The sequence below is a fragment of the Petaurus breviceps genome, unplaced genomic scaffold (assembly GCF_028583685.1).
Source record: "Petaurus breviceps papuanus isolate PSGF00001 unplaced genomic scaffold, PetGlider_PUasm1.0 80, whole genome shotgun sequence".
Classification (NCBI taxonomy): domain Eukaryota; kingdom Metazoa; phylum Chordata; class Mammalia; order Diprotodontia; family Petauridae; genus Petaurus; species Petaurus breviceps.
In genome coordinates, this window is record NW_027186540.1 from 3083206 (window position 1) to 3107264 (window position 24059).

A 24059-nucleotide genomic window follows, 5' to 3' on the forward strand; every position below is an offset into this window, starting at 1 on the left:
GACTCAGCATCTGGATATCTCAGGTCTCATTTTCCTAATCTAGAAAATTAGGAGATTGGACTAGATTGCTTCTAAGGTTCCTTCTATTTTAGGGAATAAGATCTCAGTGCTCTGAATTTTTTGTCATAAGCTTAGAGGAGACAAATTTATTAATTATACAAGCATGATTAGAGCAGCAGGGAGAGAGACAGAGAGAGAGGTGCATGTGGAAGAGAGAGAGAATAAGAATACACCAAGGACATTTTATTCCCCTTTCTTGAAATTCTTTTTGACCCAAAGCATTTTTACTTACATTTTTGTAACAATTATGAATCTTAAGATAAACTTCCAGAGTCTAGATCAAAACAAGTACAGAGTTCGATCTTGGGATTTGCTTCACCATCCAGAACTGTAGAAATGTTAATATTGGAAGGCGTACCCCAGTCTTCCTGGGGCCATTCAGTCCAGTCAAGGGTAGAGAAAAAGATACTGCTTTTGATTGTTTTAACAAAAAGAATGTTCCTGTTCTTAGATTGACTGTCACCTTAATCTATTCTGAACTTGAAGTTTCTCTTTAGAAATAGTGATAGGCTTTTGACCAGGATCAAATAACAGGACTTCAGAACAGTATATCGCCTCTTAGGAATTTGATTAAGTATTGATATTTTCAGTAAGGTGAATCCAAATGGACTCTAGACAGAAAGAATGACATATTTTACTTGAAGGGAAAAACTCAGAAATCTCAGTTCGTATGATTCTATTATCCCCATTATATAGAGAGAAGAAACTGAGGCTCAGATTGAGAGGGTCCAAAAATCCTTTTGGTACATCTATATTCACAAAGAGAGACCCTAATGCATCTGCTATCAGGAAGTGCAGGTAACCTTGAGGGAAAAAATGAGTAATGGTACTACTTGTACCTTTCACTTAAGATTCTTACCCAGTGATAAAAGGCTTTGGACTCAGAGCTAATACATTTTAATTTTCATGGATGGATAGAGAAAATGTAGGGAAGAATGAAGGGACTATATTTCTGTCCTTCCCCCACTCTCTGAATCCAGAATATCCAGGTTTTAACATATAGATGGTCACTTATCTTACTTTGTATAAACTCACTAAGAGCTCTAGCAACTTCTGCACATTTTCCCCCATTTTGTTCTGCTATACTCATCTCTTTGACATGTTGTACCAGAAAGTTCAGCTAAGACTACAGGTAACTGGGAACTGACTAGCATGGACTAATGAGTGGTGTGGAACCTGCCAGTGAACCAAGTAAAGGGATTTATGCTAGTCTTGAGACACAGAATAAGGGAAGGTACTATTTTTCTTTTGTTCTTGGCCCAAGGACTATATCTTACAGATCTTCAGTGGCACTGATTGTATCTCTCCTTTCTCTCCCTCCATCCCTGCCCCAACCCCAAATGCCCAAGTCAATGCTATGCTGTCAGAGTTCAACATTGGAAGAAATCTAGCCATAACAGCATAACCAGTATGGAGAAGGGTTAATATGTGTGTTAATATGAGAATGTTGAAAAGTTCAAATCCATGACCTCTAATAGCAGGGGTTCATGCAGGGGTTAGAGAAGGAAGTTAATATCACTACCTTGAGAAAGTAGAAAAGACCTTAAGTAGTGTTAGGGAGGTAAATGCGGTAGCGTTTTATGCATAAGTGACTGATTTGTCTTTGTACGATGAAGATGAGGACCGGATTCCATCATTTCATGGACCATTTGGCCTCACTCTGTCTTACAGAGTGTATTTATAATCTTACACCATAGGCTTACACATGCATCCTGTTAGTCCCATGAGCTCTCCAGATTAGGTTGAAAACACCTTTGTGCAAAGTATTTATTCGTCTACATATAACTGAAGGTAACCCTAGAAACTTACCCAAGATTAAAATGTAAAGCAAATAGAACTGGCATCCCCCTCTTAATGCAGTAAAAGTGAAAATAGCCCTCACTTAGGAGACTGTGAGTTCTAGATCTGCCACTTACTAATGACATAATCACAAGCAAATAACTTCTGATCTCTGAGCCTCAGTTTCTTCCTATGTAAGATGCAAATAATAATATCACACAGTATTGTTGTTGCTGTTTTTTTCCTAGGTAGCATATTAGGTAGACTTACAGACTTGGACCCAAGAATAACTGAGTTCAAATCCAGTCTCAGACATTTACTAGCTATTTACTAGTGTAAACATTTACTAGTGTGACCCTGGGCAAGTTCCATAACCCTTTTTGTACCTGTTTCTTTAGCTATAAAATAAAAATAATAATGGCATCTATTTCACAAGGTTGTCATGAGGATAAAATGAACCATACATTGCTTTTCAATCTTTAAAGTGCTATATGAATGTTAGTTACTATTGTTATTTCTGTCCCAGAAGTGAAGATACTCACTCAGCAATATCCTATAAGCAGGTCAGTGAGGATGAGGGATGAGGCTATAACATGTGAAAGAGAAGCTCTAGTAGTTGGGGCAAACATGAATGGCCGTGATCTATGGAAAGGAGTCACATTTGTATAGCGCTTCAAAGTTTTCAAAGGCCTTTCCTCTAATCAACTTCATGGAAGGGAACTTCAGGAACCAGGGACAGATCAGGTAACATCTCCAATGAAAAGATTAGAGAGCTCTGGCAATATTAATTAGGAAGGAAGGAAGGAAGGAAGGAAGGAAGGAAGGAAGGAAGGAAGGAAGAAAGAAAGAAAGAAAGAAAGAAAGAAAGAAAGAAAGAAAGAAAGAAAGAAAGAAAGAAAGAAAGAAAGAAAGAAAGAAAAGACAGAGAGAGAGAGGGAGATGGTCTCTCCCCTTGTCTCTTCCTCTTGCCCAAAGAAGTTGAATCTCTCTTAACCATAAGTGTCTTGCTAACACTATTTTTTGTTCTCCACACAGGCATGAACGCTTTACAGTTACAGAATCTGGCAACATTAGCTGCTGCTGCGGCTGCTGCCCAAACCTCAGCTACTACCACCAATGCAAACCCTCTCTCCACAACAAGTAGTGCCCTGGGAGCCCTCACGAGTCCTGGTAAGAGAAATCCCTCTAATTCCAAATTTTTGCAAGGAAAAGAGCCACCACATGTCCAAAAACAAATGTTGCCCACTCACTTATCCCAGGATGAGCATTTCTGGTGGATAGCTAAGAAACCACATGGGAAAGGAACGCTATGTTTTCTTTTGTTTTAAGAAAAAAGTTTGTTGGGTTTTTTCCCAAAAAAATCTTAAAGAGGGAAGTATACACAGGAAAGAGAGGTCCAAAGCTTATAAATTCAAAGATTCACAGTATTAGCTGGCACCCAGAGTCCAAAAGAGTATTGTCTGACATTGCCCCAAGGTACTTTTATAAAACATACTATTCTTCCTGTAAATCCTCGCCCTCCCCACCCCCCCAAGCTTTGTTTAAATTCCATTTATTTTTTTGGAGATTGAATTATTGATCAACTATATTAGGTTCTTCTTAAATTTACCTCAACTGTCTCTTCTTTCTGTCTTTAAAATTCCATGCACAGATTCCAATGGGCATACTTTTCAGTGTATTGGAGAATTTTTTAAGAAAAAAATCATTTCTTATGTCCTTATTCTGTTGTAAGGCCTCAATTCATTCTAATGTGATTCCCACTCCAGCCCGACCTTCCGGGTTTGTTGTAGCAAAGTTTATTGTGGAAGAATAAAAGAGCAATGCACTTCAAGTTAGACCTCCAAATTCAAATCCAGATTCTGCCACAGTGATTGTGGCCATATCCTTTAACCTCTCTGAGCCTCAGTTTCCTATCTCTGTAATGGGGATAATAGGATCATGGGAGCTTAGATTTCTGAGCTAACAGGGATATTTTTTAAAAAGAAAGAAAGAAAAACCTAAAAACTTGATTTAGCAACTTATTCAAGGAACCCAAATACTTGCACTATCCATCTACAAGAGTTAGTGAGTGTAAAACTTCATAAACATTAAAGCACTATAGAAATATACTCAAATGCATCTTTGTAAGTTTTTTTTTTCCCTCAAAAACTTTGCTCATTTATCATAAAAGGAAATGCCCTTTTTCTCACTTCCTGGCTATTTACCAGTTATATGCTGACATAGCCAATGCTCAGACACAGGAGTTTACATAAATATGCAAAAAGTTCTCACTTTTCCCCTTCCTGAATTTTCTAGACCTTTAAGTGTGGCTTCACCCCTTTTTGTGCCCAGAATAGCAACCCAGTGTTAAGACAGGGCTGACAGGATCATGCCGTGAGTGATTCCTTTTAAAAAGGAGACAAATTTTTTTAAACCCTCTTCTGACTGTTGAGTTAACTGTTTTAGTCATCCCAGCATGCTTTATTTCAATCTGTAGCATCCTTGGGAACAGAAGACCCTGGCCTATTTATTGCCTGAGGTTCAAGAGAATCAGAATCAATACTAAAAGACTGCCACAGTTCTTTAAAGATTAAGAATCACCAGTGTAGATACTATATTCTAGTTCAAGGCATCTTTAGGAGCCTTCTAAGTCTTCTATGACCTGAGATACCCCTTTCTAAGGCCATTTTCTTTTGCTCATTTCACTCCACAGCATAAGGTAGTTATTGTCCAAAAGGGATGATACTTAAATATTTTGTGACCTGACCTAACAACTTTCCTATCAAAAAGTACTGAATTGGAAAAGGATTTTGATGGTAGTTGTGTTTGTTTGAACATATCTCTTTTTCCTGAGACGACAGAAAAAGGAAAATGTTCTTCCTTCCTTCTCTTCTCCATTAACTGAAAAACCACCCTGGTAAAGTATCCTTCAATTTAACCTCGAAGTAATTTTTCTATCCTTCTGTGTATTCTGTTAACTGGAGTATTATTGTAAGTGATTTTTTTTTCTCTCTTTTGTGTAGGAAAGCCCTACATAATAGCTGAAAGTATTTCCCATTAAAACTGAGCTATAGTAGCAGAAACAATTTAAATCTGCATTTCAATTATTTTTCTTAAGTGTAACTAAAAAATGTGGTGTTTAAGTGAATGTAAATTGTTTGTCTAATTTCCATCAGGGGCCAAGTCAAAGCCCCAGAAAATGTGGTTGGATCTCCAGTGAGTCCAGGAGATTTTATATAAAATATTCCACTTTGAAACAGCTCTTCAGGTTAATGCCATTATTTATTTTAAAAAACAAATAAACAGAGCTAAATACTTTACCATTAAGATGACCCAGTGGAACTGTTAAATGGCATTGCGACCTCTTTTTTTTTTTTAAGTCCCCCTGAGGATTCTGTAGTTTTAAATCTGTTACTGGGTTTTGGTTTTTTTTTTTTTTAATACCACTTCTTAAGCTGCAGCCAAATTCATCCAGAAAGGAAAGGGACAATGCAATCCCCCAAACTATTAATTTTTTTTATAATTGTAAATTTATAATTTCAATTTTGCATGCCCAGGAAAAGTCTCCCTAAAGCACTATTATAAATGATTTTAAACAGCCTTTGCTTAAAAAACATGAAAGATTAAGCTTTCATTTTTGTAAAAATCCCCTCAGGCAATAAATAGGTTCTTTTGTCTCATGGCCTTGAAATAAAAATTTAAATTGTTTAAATTGCCCATGGTTAGAGTAACTGTTTCATGCAATTATCAGATGGTAGTGAATAAAACTGAAAATTAAATCATGAAAGAATAAAAACCAGGTAAATGCACATTATGCCTTTCATGAGTTTCTCACAGGTCTTTTGAAGCTTCCTTAATCAACTTTCTTGTCTTATAGTTTGATATGATAATTGTTTCCTTTATTTACATTAATCTCTCCTATTTCATTAATTAATTCTTTGGTCATTTTTTTTCTTACCCAAATTTGAACTTGTTTTTGAGGAATGGGTTGCTGGGATTCAATATTTAAAAAAAAAAACAATTGTATAAGTGTTGTTACACCTGAGAGAAGAAATAATGATCAGTTACCGATCTATGCTTAGGGGGATGGTGTGAAGATTAGTAGGTGTGTTTTCCTAAAGCATTTTGAGAGCTATGAATGACAGCAGTGTTGCAACCACATCTGAGTATATTTCTTTGGGATCTTTTGCTGGGCATGGTGCCTGTAAATCTCCTCTGCTGCTGACAAGGCTGAGACTGGTGGGTCACTTGAGTTTGGGAGCTCTGAGCTGTGATGGACTAAGTCAATAGAATGTCCACGTCAAGTCTGGGACCAGTATGGTGAGCCTCTGAGAAAGAGGAGCTACCAGACTGCCTAAGTAGGAGAACTGGCCCAGGTCAAAGCTCCCACACTCATCAACAATGGGATGGGGGTCTAGGAATGACTGTTTATACTTCCAGCCCAGGAGAGGTAGGGAAACCAAGTCTCAAAAAAGGGGGAGGGGGAAATTTTCAGTCTATATCATTTATGGTTGCATCTAGTATATTGCCTCTTCCTGGTGAGCTTTCTCTCTTTTTTATTTTTTTTAATTTAATTTAATTTAATTTTTTGCTTTTTTTTTTTTTGGAGGGAGGAAGGTAGGGCAGTTGGGGTTAAGTGACTTGCCCAAGGATACAGGGCGAGTAAGTAAGTGTTAAGTGTCTGAGCCATATTTGAACTCAGGTTCTCCTGACTCCAGGGCCAGTGTTCTCTTCATAGCGCCACCTAGCTGCCCCTTCCTTCTTTTTTAAAATAAGGGTGCTTTAAAGTTCCTCATTTACCTCTCTGGGTTGAGATTCAATGAGGTATACACAAGACTCATAAATAATTTCTTTGGATGGTAGAAGGCACTTTACTATGTGGGGGTGATATTTTTTCCAGGGTTTGTGCATGTGAAGTACTTAACTTTTCAAATAGCTTTAACATAACTGTAGGTAATACTTCCCCCCCTCCCCACCAGCTTTATAGTATTCTCTGCCTCTTTGAGATGCTTCCTGTATGTCAGTTTTCAAGTAAATGGTTAGAGTTCCTTTCCAGCTATCCGAGCTTAGAAAACAAAGACTGAATGTGATTTAATGCCAGTCAAACCTACCATAGCAATGGCAAATGAGTGATTTCAACTTATAGATTTTATGCATACATATGCAGTTTCACAGTTTAGTGGGGGGGGGGGGGACCAACAGTGAGCTTAGCAACAAAATAAGCAATAGAAAACCGTTATCTACAGAAGAAATCATCCTGTAACCTTCACATTTTGGAGTTTCTTGCTTGCCATTCTTATATCTTATTATCATTCATACTTATTCATTCATCACCCTTTATTTTATCTATTTATATTCTCTGGGTAAACTCATAAGTATCAAGAGACACTCACTCTATAAGAAGGGAGGTGATTCATTTACCAAAAAGCCATTTGTCTCTATTGCCTTGTAAGGGGAGGGGGAGAGAGACTGGGTAAAGAAGTTGAATAATTTCCTGACCAGGTTTAGGCATATCAGCTTGCCCAGTGCAAATAATTGTGACAAGCAAGGAACAAAGAAAGTTGATTCTCTCTTATTTTTTTCCCCTGGGAAACCAAAGGACCATAAATTGGTGTTGGAATGACCTTAGGAGTCATCTCATTCAACTCCTTTATTTTACAGATAAACCAAGACCCAGAAAGATTAAGTAATTTTGCCTAAGGTCGCACAGTTAGTAAGTGGCAGAGCTGGGATTTGAACCCAATTTATTTTTTACTCCAAATCCAGTACTCCTTTCATTGTACCATGATGTCTTGGTTCTCAGCAGCTAGGCAGCACATTGGATAAAGCACTGGGCTCTAGCATTGGGTCTGGAAGACCCAACTTCAAATTTGGACTCAAGACACTTACTAGCTCTACAACCCTGGAAAAGTCACTTAACCTCTGTCTGCCTTAGTTGTTTCTTCTTCTTCTTTCTTCTTCTTCTTTCTTCTTCTTCTTGTTCTTCTTGTTCTTGTTCTTCTTCTTCTTCTTCTTCTTCTTCTTCTTCTTCTTCTTCTTCTTCTTCTTCTTCTTCTTCTTCTTCTTCTTCTTTCTTCTTTTGCCTATTGGAGGACAATTGGGGTTAAGTACCTTGGCCAAGGTTACACGGCTAGTTTTTGTTTTGTTTTGTTTTTTTTTGGGGGGGGGTGCGGGAAGTGTCTGAGGCTAAAACCAAACTCGGGTCCTCCTGACTCTGGGGCCAGCACTTTACTCACTGCGCCACCTAGCCTCCCCTGCCTTAGTTTCTTCAACTGTAAAATGGGGATCATAATAGCATATGCCTCCCAGAGCCTTTATGAGGATCAAATGAAATACTAATTATAAAATACTTAGCCTGGTGTCTGGCACACAGTCACTTAATAAATGTGTATTCCTTTTCTCCATTCTTCCTTATTTATTTATTGCTTTTTTTTGAAGGACAATTGGGGTTAAGTAATTTGCCCAAGGTTACACAGCTAGGTTTTTTTTGGTGTATGTGTGGGTGTCCTCAGGTCCTCCTGACTCTGGGCCGGTGCTTTACTCACTGCGCCACCTAGCCACCCTGCACTCTTCCTCATTTAATACAATAGAAATGCCATAACTAGAGAGTTTGTGGAATCTCAGTTCTTGTAACAGATATTTACTGAGTGCCTACTGTAACATTGAGGGAGATACAAAGATAAAAAAAAATGTAGTTTCTGTACTGAGGGCACTTATGAAGAAAGAAGAAGCATTGAGTTGGGTCTGGAAGGATGGAAAGAAAAAGAGATAATCAGGAAGGTATTCTAGATATGCAAGACTATATGGACAAATGTATGGAGGTTTATAAGCATGGGAAATGATCCAGAAACTAGATAATCCAGTGTGACTAGAATATGAAGCATGGAGATGACATAAGTAATTTGAGCTAAGTCAAGAAAGATGGGTTGAAACCAGATTGTGGATAACTTTGAATGACAGTTTAAGGAATCTGAATTTTATTTAATGGACATTAGAGAACCACTGATGATAACTGCCACGATCAGAACCGTTCATTAACGAGATGAATCTAGCAGTAGCCTGTAGGAGAAAAAGGATTGGGGAGAGATTGTAGGAAGTTAGAAAAGTGTGGAATTATCCAGGCAAGATCCCAAGGTGTTCAGCTGTATAGTACAATGCCATGAGTGCTCAATCCTACCTTTGACTCTTACTGGCTACATTAGCATGGGCAGCCATTTAACCTCTTCTGTTATTGTTCAGTTGTTTCAATCGTGTCTGGCTCTTTGTGACCCCATTTGGGACTCTCGTGGCAGAGACAATGGAGTAGTTTGCCATTTCTTTCTCCAGTTCATTTTACAGATGAAGAACTGAGATAAACAGGGTTAAGTGACTTGCCCAGGGTCACACAGCTAGTAAGTATCTGAGGCCAGATTTGAATTCAGGAAGATGACTTAGCCTGACTCTAGGCCTGGCCCTCTGTCCACTGCACTACCTAGCTGTCAAAACCTCCCAGCCTCTGTTTAGTCATTTGTTTAATAAAAGTAATATAGTTATGGTACTTAGTTCATGGAATTGTCATGGGTGTCAAATGAGATCATATATGTAAAGCACTTTGCAAACTACAAAATATGTCTAAATGTCAGTGTTAAGTGAGAAGTAGACCTGATTGAAATCAGCATTCCCTAAATATACTTTCCAGCCCTGTGATTATCATATTTATTCAGTAATGTACTAGACTCTTTCCATATTGCTGTTTGAGAATTACATGAGATGAATATCTCAAAATGAGATTCTTTGGGAACACGACAACAACGGGCCTTTATAGAATGCTCTAAGTTCAGCAAAATACTTGCCCAGGGTGACACAGTTAATAAATGTCTATGGTCAAATTCAAACTCAGGTCTTCCTGACGCCAGGCCTGGCACTCTATCCACTGCACCACCTAGCCACCCTGACCCTACCAGTAAGTGTCATAATAATTTTCCCTATTTTGCAGAAAAAGTTAAAAGGACACGTAGCTAGTACATCTGCAAGGTAGGATTTGAACTCTGCTCTTCCTTACTCTGCATTCAGTCCTTTCTCTATTCACCCCAAATTGCTATCTATAACCAAATTCCTGAGATGAAGCTTAAAATGAACCCCCTTTCCATCCTAATTTTCTGTAGGAAGCAATTATCTAAAAAAAAAATTCAGAGTAAGGCCAATCACAAGATATTATTTATCAAAGGTGTTGTAGCAAATCCTCAATTGTCAAAATGTGGGAGTTTTCTTGCGAGCTAGAGAGGACTCCGTGGCAGTTAGTGTTCACAGAGAAATTTTTAACAGCTGCCTCTTTTTTATACCCCAGGTCAGTTCAGTACATATTTCTGCAGTCAGCAGTTCAAATCTGTCATAGTGACACTCTGTTACAGGCCAGTACACCCACCTCTCTGTCTTTTATTTGGTTCCCAGATGACCCCAAAATAACCATCACTTGTAGGTGGATAGGCTAGGCTGACAGCTTTCTTCAGAATGAATCAATACAGATCCACGTTTGAATGTATCTTGTGAAGGTTGACTAGCAAACTACTTTGGTGCCATTCTGTAGAATAAGTGGTATTCTCTCCACTTGGATCAACTGAAAGGACCATTTCATTTTTAAAAGAATCACCTGCTCTCAAATATGGAATTTTGAGATGTGCCTTATCTGTTAGTATTACCCTGTGAGTGAAGCAAGGCCACATTTTGCTTCACAAAATATTCTTAATCTGCAAAAGCAGTCATCTCAATGATGCAAGCTATTTAATTTGTGGTTTATTCAACTTGTGGTCCCCATTCTCTCCCTTACCCACCTTTTTGGGGTTTTTTGTTTTTGTTTTTCAATGCATAGTTGTCAAGAAGGGAAATGAAATTCTCTCTTTTCTTCTTCCCTAGCCACTCTTATAAGCCCTTGGGGGGAGGGGCAGAATAAAAGGCAAGTGTTAAAATGAGGTGTCGTGATTATCTGTGGATTTGAATTAGCCTTGCTGTCATATTGCCACAGATAAAAGAGACTTGACAGCATGTTACTTGCAAGTGAGCTGTCTTTCTCAGCATTTTCTGCTTCCTCTCCAGAAGTGGTATCCAAGTGTGTCTCTTACTACAATCACTTTGGGGGTCACATGAAAGATTTATTGCTGTGACATTTCACTTTCTGTTAACCAACATTAACAGAGCTAACAGTAAATAACCTTTACTATAAGTGAAATCCTAGGATGAGGAAAATAATCCCCAAGCCCATCCAATGACCCACTTACTTAAAGCAATATTTGAAATAACTTAATTCCAGCTTGGCAAAATAAATCAGACATCCCCTGGGAATTTGCTGTAATGAAGTCTGGCTTGTATGCCTACTTTCTTATAAAAGTTTTCACATTTTGTTTATTTCTAACATTAAAAAAAAACCATTTTATTAGTTAGATCTAGACAAGAAGGCAGTCTATCTTTCTTTTTCGATTTAGAGTTTCACAATCTTCTCCTAGAGGAAGAAGAACAAGAAGCCCCTGGCTCTGGTGTACCTGTAGGGTAAAATTTAGTGGAACAAAAAGTTGTGTTTGGTACTGTCCAGAGTGAATCTCTCACTTCTACATTGTGGTTTCCCAGAGAAAGCATATAAATATGAGGGCCCAGTATACAGTAATTTTTTGGTATTTCGGGACTGAAAAGAACCATTTATGAAAAAGGAATTCTTCCTTTGTTTAAAGGGAAAAGACAAGCAATCTTCCTTTCTAATAAGTGGCCTTTTTTTTAATATAAAGGATATTATCCTGTTTTTGAGATACTGTGAATTTTTTTAAAAGCTACCAAAACAATAATAAAAAAAATTTTTAAAGAACCCTTCCCCCTGTCCCAGATGAATTCTGATACTTGTACAGAATAGGAGGCTTAAGGTGGCAATACTCTTGGTATTTGCTTCTTGGAAGAGCCAGGATAGAAGTTTGAGAAAATCAGAAGTTGGCTGGTCCAAATAGTAGCACAGCTGATTCTCTAATTCATTACAGTTTCCTGGTCTGCCAAAGGGGCATCAGTCCCTGCCAACAGCATGGCTTCCGAATGCTAGATGAGCGGCCTCAAATGGTTTATGAGACGCCCCTGACCTAGAACAGACTGGAGTCCTTAATAGTCCTGAACTAATTTAAAGCTTAATAAAGCTGCGCACCTGAGGGGGCAGAGATATTTATGGCTCATCACTCCACTTGCTTTATGCAAGTAAATTCTGCCTCTGCCCTGAGCTATGATTATTGCAGTCCTTTGGGGCAGAATACCCTGCCATGCATTCTGAAGCCAGGACTTCGGTCAATGCTTTGTTCCTTTGTTTTTTGGTAGGATTTAAAAAACAAGACAAAACTATTCTAGTTGATTTATTCTTCCTTTCATTTCTTTTGTTTTATTCTTTCAATGAGAGTAGTAGCTAGGATACAATTATTTTTCACTAACACTACTTAAATATCTTTTCTGGGTTTGTTTGTTTTTTTTGGATGTACAGTTGAGTAAATCTACAGAATATTTACTCACTATATGTTCATGTTGCTTGCATAGGTCTCAAAATAAATCCCTCAACTAGAAGGTGTCCCATGTGGGACACCCTACATAGTACATAACTACCATGTTTCATAACAATATCTGAAAATTTTTCTTATCATCTCATCTTCAGTATATATTTTTCTTAGCATCATCTTCAAAATGCATTTTTTAATGAAATGACCAGTTCAGCTAGGTAATATACCCAGAGTATGCCATTAACCTGCTCCCTATTCTCCAGAGGCTCCCTTTGTAAGGTAAATGCTGACACAGACATGCCATTCAAAACATATAAGCAGTCGAATCTGGGCTTTAAATTCCTGTATAATTGGACAGTAAGATATTTGGATCATACATCAAATTGGCTTAGAGGGGAGGAAAAGGTAAGTGCATACCTGGAATGGAAATGAAGAAGAGTCTCAGGAGTACCGAAGGGAAGCCACCCATTACTCTCTGGTGAAGCTGATAAGGGTTCAGGCAGCCTGACTTCCAATAGCCATTCTCCTTTGTATTCATTCTAATGCAATGAGCAGGAGTCAGGAGACTGTGTGATCTTGGGTAAGTCATTTCATCTGTAATTCCATTTTCACATTTGTGAAATGAGATCAATCCTCTGCTCCCTGGGCCCTCTTCACTGAGACATTTTTGGAATTTCCAAGTTCCTTAGAAAAATACTAGAATTCTCTTTAAACAGAGAAATTACAGTTACCATTATTATTAGAAAAGTAATCTTGACTGTAACTGTTACATAGAGGGGATTTATTTTTTGTTCAGATATAGGACAAACCAGATGGCCTTTGATATTCTGTGATTCTATTAAAGTACAAGATAGGATTATTTTTGGATTAAGGCATGGATCCTGACCTCTACCCCCCCTAAAAATATACATACACAAGGAAACCAAAAGAGTTCAAACAGAACCATGTATAGTGAGAGGAAAGGTAGGCAGCTGCCTAGGGTAAAACACTTTCATGGTAGGGATAAGAGGAAACATAAGACACTTATTAAAAAATAGTAGGTTTTTTAAAATAAATGTACATATTTTTAATGCCAGAAAATTCTTCTCTCCATGACATATAGGTATTTATCACCTGATAAGTACACTGGCTCCTTACATATGACATGCTATCTCCTCTCTCCATGCCTTTGCCCTGGCTGTACCTCATGCCTGGAATGCTCTCCCTCCTCATGTCAACCTCTTAGTTTCCCTGACTTACTTTAAGATTCATCTCAAATCCCACCTTCTGTAGACCTTTTTCTTTATCCCCCCCCCCACCCTGCTAATACGAATTTCCCCTCCTAGATCATCTTCCTTCTCCATATATTCCTAGTGATTTTCATATTTTTTTCTTTATTTGAATGTGAGCTTCTGGAAGGCAAAAACTGTTTTTGCCTTTCTTTGTATCTATGGTGTTGCTAACATATAGTAAATAAATGTTTGTTGACTGATTGGCCATAGTGAAGGCTGAAAGCTTCCTGTAGACAGTAATACACACAATTTTCAAATTAAGGAGACGGTAATTTTCAGACCTTGCCTGGGCACACAAGTATCTTGTCCCAATACTAATTTCAGAGAGAATAATGCCCTTCATTAAGCACGAGTACAAATGAAGTGAAAATACTCTCTCTTCCCTCAGTTCTTCCTGTTTGTGGCATTGCTGAAGATGTTGACAGGGGAATTTTCCACATTAGTTCAAATTTGACTTGAGGTTACAAAACCAACATAGCCTACTTACCAAAGACAAAATGGAACTGTTGGGTTAAATGGAGCAAGATAACAGTATCCAAGCAGGGTTTTCTTGTAGTTATCACCATTCAGGGTCATGTACCAAGGCCCTTGGAGAGTTATTTGCTTTTATTTCAGGAAATGTGCTGGATTTGGGCTCTGCAAGGAGCCCGAGAGAAGTCTGTGGTTGGCCATTTACAATGGAGGCAGCCCTGCTGGACTGCCTGCTTAAACAGATTGAGACTGGCATGCACAGCTTCAGAAATCTGTATCTGCACTTCATGATCTTTTGCCCTTTGCCAAGCCATGGGACCATAACAACCCAAGGAAGATCTGCCTTTTAGCAATCTGGGTTACATAGAAAACCCTCCATGGGACTCAAATATTGCTTGCATTTTCTTCTCTTCTCTCTGAAGTCAAAGGTCTTTCCACTCTAGGGACCCGCCCCTTGGCAAACAGGAAGGAGGTCTGTCTCTTGACTTTTCCCCCAAGAACACATTTCACTCACTGTCACCTATCAGTTGATTGGACCCACTGTGAGCAGTGGTCATTAGGAAGAAAGACTGGAATCTAGTGTCAGTGAGGAGGAACTGGGTTAAAGGCAGCTTTTATACTTCCCAGGTTCTAGTCTCATGAGTAAGCCATTGCATTTCTGTCACATGGATATCCTGTGCCAAGAACATGGAGCTTTATATACGTAGGAAAGCACATGAAAGATACCATGACCAGCCAAAACCCAGAAAAGGAGGAGAGGTCAGGTTGGCTTCCCAAATTACAGAATCATGTAGATTGAGCTTATTATACAAAGCAAGTCTTTTCTATTTCACCCAACATGTCCCCTATCTCCCACTTTATTGTCTGTCTTCAGAGGCATTAAAATAAGAGAGGTTAAGGTCCCCAATCTGTGGATGGGTAATCAAGAGGTTTTCACCTGGACAATTTGCCAAAAAAAACAGTACAAACAAGTTATTGGAAGCAAATAGGGAAAAAGCAATGAAGGACAGGGTAGAACTGTTTGGGACACTAAGATATTACAGTGCATGCCCATTTATTGACTCATTTATATGGATTTATGGATTTATATAGTAATATTACATAATTATATATAATTAATATGAAAAATTTTTTTAAATTCATATATTATTCTAAATTTACATATTAACTTCCCAAGATAGTAATAATAATAATAATAAGGAGACCTAAAAGTGATTCAAAATTAAACAAGAAAGCACAACAGCAATAATAAAATAGTGCTTTAAGGCTTACAAAGGCACTTTACAAATATTATTTCATTTGATCCCCACAACAATTCAGAGAGATATTGGGCTGTTATCCCCATTTTATAGATGAGAAACTGAGGACAATAAAGCTAAAGTTAGCTACTCAGGGTCAAACAGTTAATAAGTGTCTGAGCCTGGATTTTAACTCAGGCTTTCCTGACTCTAGGTCCAGCATTCTATCCACTGTACCCCTAAAACTACCTCTAAAAAAAAAAACCAAACCCACTGTCAATTGATTCTTTAGAAGCTTAGAGTGTAGGAAGCTTGGCTTTCACCTGGTTCTATCTTTAGAAACCTACCTCTGCTAGAAATTACTATGAACTCTGGCTATAAACTTTGTGTCTTCCCCTTGGCCTAGTACAGGCTCCTGTTTAATAATTGTTGGCAGAATTGCATTGTTCTCATCTGACTAGTGCAGCTCCCAACTGTGTGAGAACTGAGTTGCATCAGGAAAAAGGTAAGAGATACCCATACAGGAGAAAAGACTTATTCGAGGAATGAGATAAAATATCACAACATCTTTTCCCATCATCTTCCAACGCAAACAGCTTTTCCTGCCCTATCGTTCACACACACACACACACACACACACACACACACACACACCCTCAAAAACACAAAAGCCTATCTTCTGGGGAATAAATTAAAAATGGAGGTGTGGTTATCATAGAATAATTAGCCCCCATGGGAGTAGAGATGCTCTGTGTTTTGTTAATGCCCCCAAGTTGTGATTAGCTAATAATGATGGGGCCTCTGTCATTGCTTAATTATTCTACCTTCTCACAATGTTCCCTGCACAGTTGGAACACAGGAACCAAGATCATTTCAGGCAGACAAGCAACCACAGGCTCCAGAGTCCTGTGTGTGTTTGGTCAATGCAGGCAATTTTCTCTGTGTTTACAATTATTTTATTTCCTAAACCACAAAGCCGCCGCGCTTTCACTACCTAATTGTTCCGTGGAAAGCATTTAATGAATGCACTGAAGGCAGATTCTTGCTGCCTTGTGTTACTTTTTTTGTTGTCACTGTTAGTGTGGCTTTTATTTTTTAATCTATTGCCATCCAGGGGGAGTAGATCTAAGGAAAAGTGAATTTAAGAGGCAGTTTGAGGAAGTAGATATATATACACTTCCTGGAAACCACAATATGTTGCCTAATAAACATTTGGGGGGTGTGGGCACAGTAAAGTGCTGAGCCATAAAGAACTTAAAATTAATTCATTTAATAAACATTTCCTAAGTTCCTAATATATGCAATGCATCATACTAGTTGCTGAGATACAAAGATAAGCAGCAGTGTAAGCCCAGAGTGGAAATTCAAAGGCCTCAGTTAATTCAAATTCCAGTTTTGCCACTTGCTAACAGTGTGACCTTCAGCCAATTGCTAAATTTCTCTGGATGAACTACTTTTTCTGAGACATAGATAACCTAGCGAGGGTCAAGAGGAGGGTTACCGGGCTAGAGAAGGGCCTTGAGTTCATGATAGGGGGAAGGAACCTGGTATATTTAGCCTGGAAAAAAGACTGCTTAAGGAAAATATAATGGACCACGTTCAAGTGTGGCCTGTGTTTAAGAGGCAGTAGATTCCCTCTTCTTGGAGAACCTCAAAGAGAAACTGAGCAGCCCTTGTCAGGTATGACTGTGGGGATTCCTGGGTGTATGAATTGGACTGGAAAACTTCCAACTTTCCTGAAATCCTATGAGGTGTTTTTGTCTGTACAATGGGGATGGTGATATTTGTATCATCTACCTGACTTAGTTGCTGTGGGAGATCAAGGGATAGGAACATGATTTCATTGGCATAAGGAATTTCCTCTGCCAAGAAAGGTCAGAACTTCCTTTGTAACTTGGAGCCTTAGAGGATCTCCTAGGACACTAAGGGAAACAAAGTGACCCAACCAGAGCATTTCAGGGGTAGGACTTGAACTCATTTCTTACTTGCTTAAGGTCAGCTTTCCATCCACTCTACTTCCTATCTCATTCCTGGGATAAAATGGGATAGCACATGTAAAGTGCTTTGTAAAACTATATAAATATAAGCTATTATTATTGTAACAAGGATCCCTCCCCTCATGAAGCTTATACTCTAATAGAGCTATGGCAAGTATGCAGATAAACATATCGTACAAATTAAAATATTGGAAATGAAGAAGAGACTGAGATGAAGTCACAGGAAATCAGATGAGGGAAAAATAAATGATCTGATCCTGCTTGGGAAACAGAGATAAAAGTAAAGTGTAATGATAATGAAAGGACAAGAAAAAAAAGAGCCTTCAAGAACAAGGGGCAGGAATAGGTGTTATACATAATGTGGAGCTGTCCGGCCTTCACTGTACCTGGGTACTTTGGGGAGCAAGACCCATGAATGTCACCTGTGGGTCATAGCTGTTGACAGCCAGGAAAAGTAGCTACTGTATCAGAGAGGAGGTGGAGGAAAGGAAGTAATTAGGTTAATTAGATTAAAGCCTGATAATTGGATTCCTGCTTTGGAGAGCTTCTAAATGTATTACAATATGGTAGAATCTACTAATTTTCAATCAGAGGCAACTAAGTGAGATAGCATTATGTTAGGAGAAAAGATGGGAGGGACCCCATAAATAAATTCTCATTCAGGAGCACTCAGTGTAGTGGGCTATGTTTGTGTTTCTACCTGTACCCCACTTCCCTCTTTATACAAAAAGTACCAATAAATCTCCCATCAAGAGAACAAAGATTGTTTCTCTTTGTATATTAAGCAGGTATATTTGAATGAGAAAGAAATGCAGGAACCAGAGAATAATAATGATGATAGCTGCATTTACTATATGCCAGACACTGTGCTAAGTATTTTACATATTATCTCATATGATTCGCATAATAACCCTAGGTGGTGGGTGGCATTATTATCACCATTTTACAGATTAAAAAACTGAAGCAAACAGAGTTTAAATGACTTGCCCAGGATTAGGTAAAACTGGTGTCTGAGGCTGGATTTGAGACTTCCAGACTCGGCATTCTATCGACTGCACCACCTAGCTCCCTGGAAGAAAAAGGAAAATTGCTGGATAAGGTTTAACTTGTTGTAATATTGGTATGGAACTCTCACTAAATAATGGAATTTCAGAAGTATTCCAGTCTTTGCCTGAAAATCTCAAATGAGGGAGAATCCATTTTATTTCTCAAGAAAGCTCATTCCACTTTTGGATAGCACTAATTGTGAAATTCTTCCTTAAATCAAGCCTTTGTTAGATCAAGAAATTCCCTTTTTCTGAGTTCTGACATTTAGAAACAAGCAACATTATCTAATCCTAGTATGCTCTAGACCTGAACAGAAAGAGGAAGTATCTGATAAGTTCTGTAAAGTTCATAAATTTACCTTTAATTATAAAGTTCATAATATACCTTTGTATATTAGTATTAATAAGTACTAGTAGGTCACAACAAAAATCTATTCATCTGCTAGAGTTCACCTGTTTAATGTGAGGCATTACATTCAAGTCTCTCTAGAGATCTAGGAGTGCCTTTTGGTTCTACGGGATGCTTTGCATTAGTAAAAATTGAATACATTGTAATTCTGACCCATATCATTAGTTGAACTTTGGGGGCTATATATACTACCTACATACCTACATACAAGTACTACGGTTTGTATGGAAAATGTAATAGAATTATAAAAAAAAAATTGATGATGAGTCATCATGGACTGTTAGAGCAAAACAAGAACTTAATATTCACCTATCCCAAAGTGCCACCCAAAGTAGAAATCTTTATTAACCTTGAACACTTCTAGTAAAGGAGAGCTTACTACCTTATTCATGTAGAGAGAGGGTTTCCTCTAATGGTAGTGAAAAGTGCACTCAATGAATTTGGAGTTATAAAACCTAGGTCAAAATCCTGGCTCTGCCCCTTGCTAGTCATATGACCTCAAAAAACTCATTTCACCCCTTTGATGATCAATTTCTTTAGCTGAAAGTTATGGTAAGACAATACTTTCTTTATGGTGCCATTGTGGGTAAAGCATTTTGTGAACCTTAAAGAGTTTACTTTTACATGAGCTATTTTTTATCGTTACTTAGTCCATTTTCTTTTTGGAGGGGGGAAGGTAGGGCAATTAGGGTTAAATGACTTGCCCAAGGTCACACAGCTAATTAAAGTGTCAAGTGTCTGAGGCTGGATTTGAATTCAGGTCCTCCTGACTCCAGGGCCAGTACTCTATTCACTGTGCCACCTAGCTGCCCCTACTTAGTCCATTTTCAGAGAGCCTTGATTGCAAGGAAGGAACATTGAGGAAAAAAACTGCCTCTTTGTAACCTTTATCCATTGATTATGATTTTGCCCTCCTGGAGCAGGAGCTGGCACATTATGTCCACAGAGGCTGATTACCTGCTTGTTTTTATGTGGCCCATGAACTTGACTCATTAACTCAGGGGCCATACATTTGGTCCATGGGCTGTAGTTTGCCAATTCCTACTCTAGAATACCATATAATAAACCTATTCCCTCTTCCACATGATAGCTTCTCAAATATTTTTAAATTGCCATAATGTTCCCATCCTCCTACTCACCGGCTACAAATTTCCCCTTACCATATTAAATATCCCCAGGTCCTTAGGAAAGCACCATGGGGCAGTGGTTAGCTAATGTCAAAAGACCTAGTCTCAAATCCCATCTCTGACATTTACTAGCTATGTGACCTTGGGCTAGTCATTCAACTTCCTGGGACCTTAGTTTCTTCATCTGTAAAAAGAGGGCACTACATTAGATAGCCTCAGAAGCCCCTTCTACCTTGACCTATGAACCTAGGATCCTTCAACCATTCCTCAGTGGCACAGCTCCCAAACACATCAATCTCCTAATGGGTTTGTATATATAATGTACCTCAGGGTACACTCAGAGTCTTATATTTAAGTCTGGGTGAGGATCAAGTCCCTTTTTAAGCAAAGTACTTCGAGGAACTTTTTTTGGATAGGTTCAGGGTTCAGAGGTTTTTCATTATATTCCCAAATTTGTCTCTTTGCAACATCCACACATTGTTTCTAGTTCTTCCCTCTAGCAGTCAGGAAAACAAGTCAAAACCTTCTTCTACAGAATGGCCTCACAATACTTAAAGGTAGTTATCATATCTTTCTCAAGTCATCTTCTCCCTATATCCATTTTTTCCCAACTGTTCTCCCAAAGTGATTTTTCTTAAGCACAAAATTGACTCTGTCACTCCTCTACACGATTAACTTCAGTGGCTTCCTACTACTTCTTGAATAATATATCATCTCCTCTCTTTAACATTTAAACTCCTTTGTAATCCGGCCTCAGTCTACCTTCCAAGTTTCATGATGCATTACTCCCTTCCTGCAGTCTCCAGTCCATTCATTTTAGCCTTTCCTGTTCCTCACATGACACTCCATCTCCCATCTCTGAGACCTTGCACTAATCAACCAAAGAACCTCTCTCTCTTTCCAATGGAGCCCAGTCACCATCTCTACATAAAGCCTTTCCTCACCCCCTAATTGATAAAGTCTTCCCCTTTAATTATCTTGTATTCATTATATTATTATATGCTATATATAATAATATATTATTATATGCTATACATAATAATATATTATAATATAATGCATTTATTTAGATTTATTCTCTTTATAGTCTATATAAACTTATATATGTATTGATTATCTCCCTGATTGAATCTAAGCTTGAGTGCAAGAACTGTTTCATTCTTTGTATATCTGTCCCCAATGTCTGACCCATATCACTTCAAAGCTGGTTGATTGATCCCAAGACTTTTCTCCATTCTCATTTTTCCTCTTGTACATTCCCTCCAAGCCTGCCTTCAAATACAGCACTCCAAACTGAATGTAATACTCCCAGTTGTCTGTGGTCTTACCAGGTTAGAGAATGCTGAGAGGCTATTACTTTTCTAGTACTGAATACCATATGTCTTTCTTCATGCAGCTTAAAATTCGATTAGCTTTTTTGACAGTGAGAGGGAGAAAGAGTTCCCAAGAAGAGGTAGGGGATGACAGTGTTAAATGCTGCAGGTAGGTCAAGGAGAATGAGGGCAGAGAAAAAGGTGAAAGACTTAGCAGTTAGTAGATTATGAGTAACCTTTGTAAAAGCAGTTTCAGTGCAGTAATAGGGCCAGAAGTCAGAATCCATGGTGTTAAAGAAGTTGTTGGAAGTCAAGGAAGTAAAAACAGAAATTTTTTTTTTCCCTAGGACTTTAGCAGTAAAAAAAGAAAAGAGACTTAGGATGAGAGTTTGAGGCAATAAAAACAGATGTGCCTTCTGAAAGTCATCTTCCTGCCACTGACTTCGAGTAGGTAGTTTCCCTTTGTGGAAGCAGGCCAAAATGGGAGCAATCTTAGACTGCCAGAAAGATAAGGAAACAAAAACTGGGTGTAGTGGATAGAATGCCAGCCCTGCAGTCAGGAGCACCTCAGCCTCAGACACTTACTAGCTGTGTGACCCTGGGTACGTCACTTAACCCTGTTTTCCTCAGTTTCCTCATTTGTAAAATAAACTGAAGAAGGAAATGGCAAACCACTCTAGCATCTTTGCCATGAAACACCCAATGGGGTCACTAAGAGTCAGACATGACTAATTGCCTAAATAATACCACTACCACCACCACTAATGTCTACTTGCAATTGGCTGTTATCCAGAGGGGCTTTAAGGGTAACTTCCCAAAGTTATTATTATAATATTCATTTTTAATGACAACCTCATCATCAGTCACTCAAACAACTGAGCCTATCTATAATTAGGGCGTGGGAGGGAGGCAGGGGGAGGAGAGAGCACCAGAAGGGAAGAGGAAAGAAACTCCAGTGACATAGCCCTATAATCTATTTGAGAGAGGTCACTATATGGAAATTTTAGTCATGCCCTTTACTTCTGAAGACCATAGAAACAGAAGGAGGCTGATGTTTTTTAAAATGCCTCCTAAATCTCTTGTACTCTTGAATTATTCAAGCAGGACTTCCTAATGGTCCCAGGGTAGAAAGCATAGATCCAGAATGATGTCACAATTCTGTCCTCTGGATAGCTATTTGGGGAACTGAGCAGCTGGGATCGATCATAGGTTCGTAGGTTAATACCTGAAAAGGACCTCAAAGGCTTCCTAGTCAGCTTTCTCAGCTTACAAAGGAGGAAACCGAGGCCCAGAGTGGTGAAATGGTATCTCCAGCATCTCAGGGGCCCCATGGTGGCAGCACCTATAGCAACAAGTCTTACCAGGTACACATATACCCACATACAAGCACAAACTTTGTACAAAAGGGCAAGGAATTGTGTTTGCCAAATGAGAAGCCAATAATATGGATTTCTCAATCTTTTCACTTCCTGGTCAAAATGTCCATAGGCTGGTTGCTCCCTTCCAACTTTTTTAGAAGGCAGTTATAACCTTGTTAGAAGTAACAGGTTGTCCTCTGGTAGAAGTGAGCAAGCAGGAGCAGGCCTCATTTCCCGCCTACTTTAATCTCTTCTAACTATAGCTTCTTTGTTTTAGAAGTAGAAATAACCTTCTACTGAGGACCATGCTGTGGGTGATTATAGAGCAGCATTTAGATGCCACCCTTCTGAAATGCCCCTTGGCATTTTCTGAAATGGTTCAAGGGAAGAAATACAGGATGCAGAGCCCAGCTGAGGAAAGGGAGATTTTAGGTGGGCAGAATACAATTACCCCAAGCGGAATCCTGCCAGGCTGCCAACACAGAAATTGGAAAATATGTGTGTTGGTGGCATTTAATTTGTGTCTGCCTATTGTGTCTAGGGTCTCTCTATTGTACATCTGTTGAACATTCCGTTTTTGAATACTTTATTAAGATTGGCTCTGTCGGCTGTTTCCATTTCCAAAGAAAGAGCTCATTTGTGAAAATTAGGAAAGATTTCTAGAGGGATCTGGAAGGTAAGAGATTCCAGGAACAGTACATGGGAGTAAGTATACCTGTTCATCCCAACGAAAACTCAAGGCTCAGTAGCTATTCTAAAGGCATTGGCCAAGGGCTTCCGGGACATTGGACTTTTCTCATTTTAATGAGTTAGCCAGGCATAGTGGAGACAGTATGGGCCTTTGAGACGTACTGACTATAACCTTAAGCAGGTCTTGACCTCTCAGTGCTCTAGGCAACTCTCTAAGCCTCTAAGTTGCAGAAAAGATAGGGATCTAATAATAGTTACATTTGATATTATATTATTATATAAAATAGCTAACATTTCATTTAGCACATATAAAATATTAAAATATAATGAAAACAAACTAGCTAACATTTTATATAGTATATAAAATATTAAAATATAATAATAAAATAGTTAATGTTTTCTATATTAAAATATAAAATAGCTAACATTTTATATAGTATATAATATAAAATATTAAAATACAATAAAAATATGAAATAGCTAACATTTCTATAGTACATGTAATATGAAATATAATAATATAAAATAGCTAACATTTTCTATAGTATATATACTATAAAATATAATAAAAATATAAAATAGCTAACATTTATATAGTACATGTAATATAAAATATAATAATAAAAATATAAAATAGGTAATATTTTATATAGTCCCTACTCTGTGCCAGGTACTATGCTAAGTATTTTACAGTTATTTCATTTGATCCTCATAACCACCCTGGAAGGTATGTCCTATTATTATCCCCATTTTTAAGATAAGGAAACTAAGGTAAACAGAGTTAAGTGATTTGGTCAGGGTCACACAGGTAGTGTCTGAGGCCAG

At 38.3% G+C, this 24059-nt stretch overlaps 1 protein-coding gene across 40 annotated transcripts in view; it reads left to right on the top strand.

Moving 5' to 3' along the window:
- The window catches only part of LOC138175978 (CUGBP Elav-like family member 2), a 697415-nt gene that overhangs the window by 637041 nt on the left and 36315 nt on the right, over positions 1-24059 (top strand). For all 40 annotated transcript variants that reach the window (XM_069106622.1, XM_069106621.1, XM_069106593.1 and 37 more), the window contains one exon: positions 2875-3009. In XM_069106622.1, the coding sequence (XP_068962723.1) occupies positions 2875-3009 (135 nt within the window). The remainder of the gene's footprint in view (positions 1-2874; positions 3010-24059) is intronic.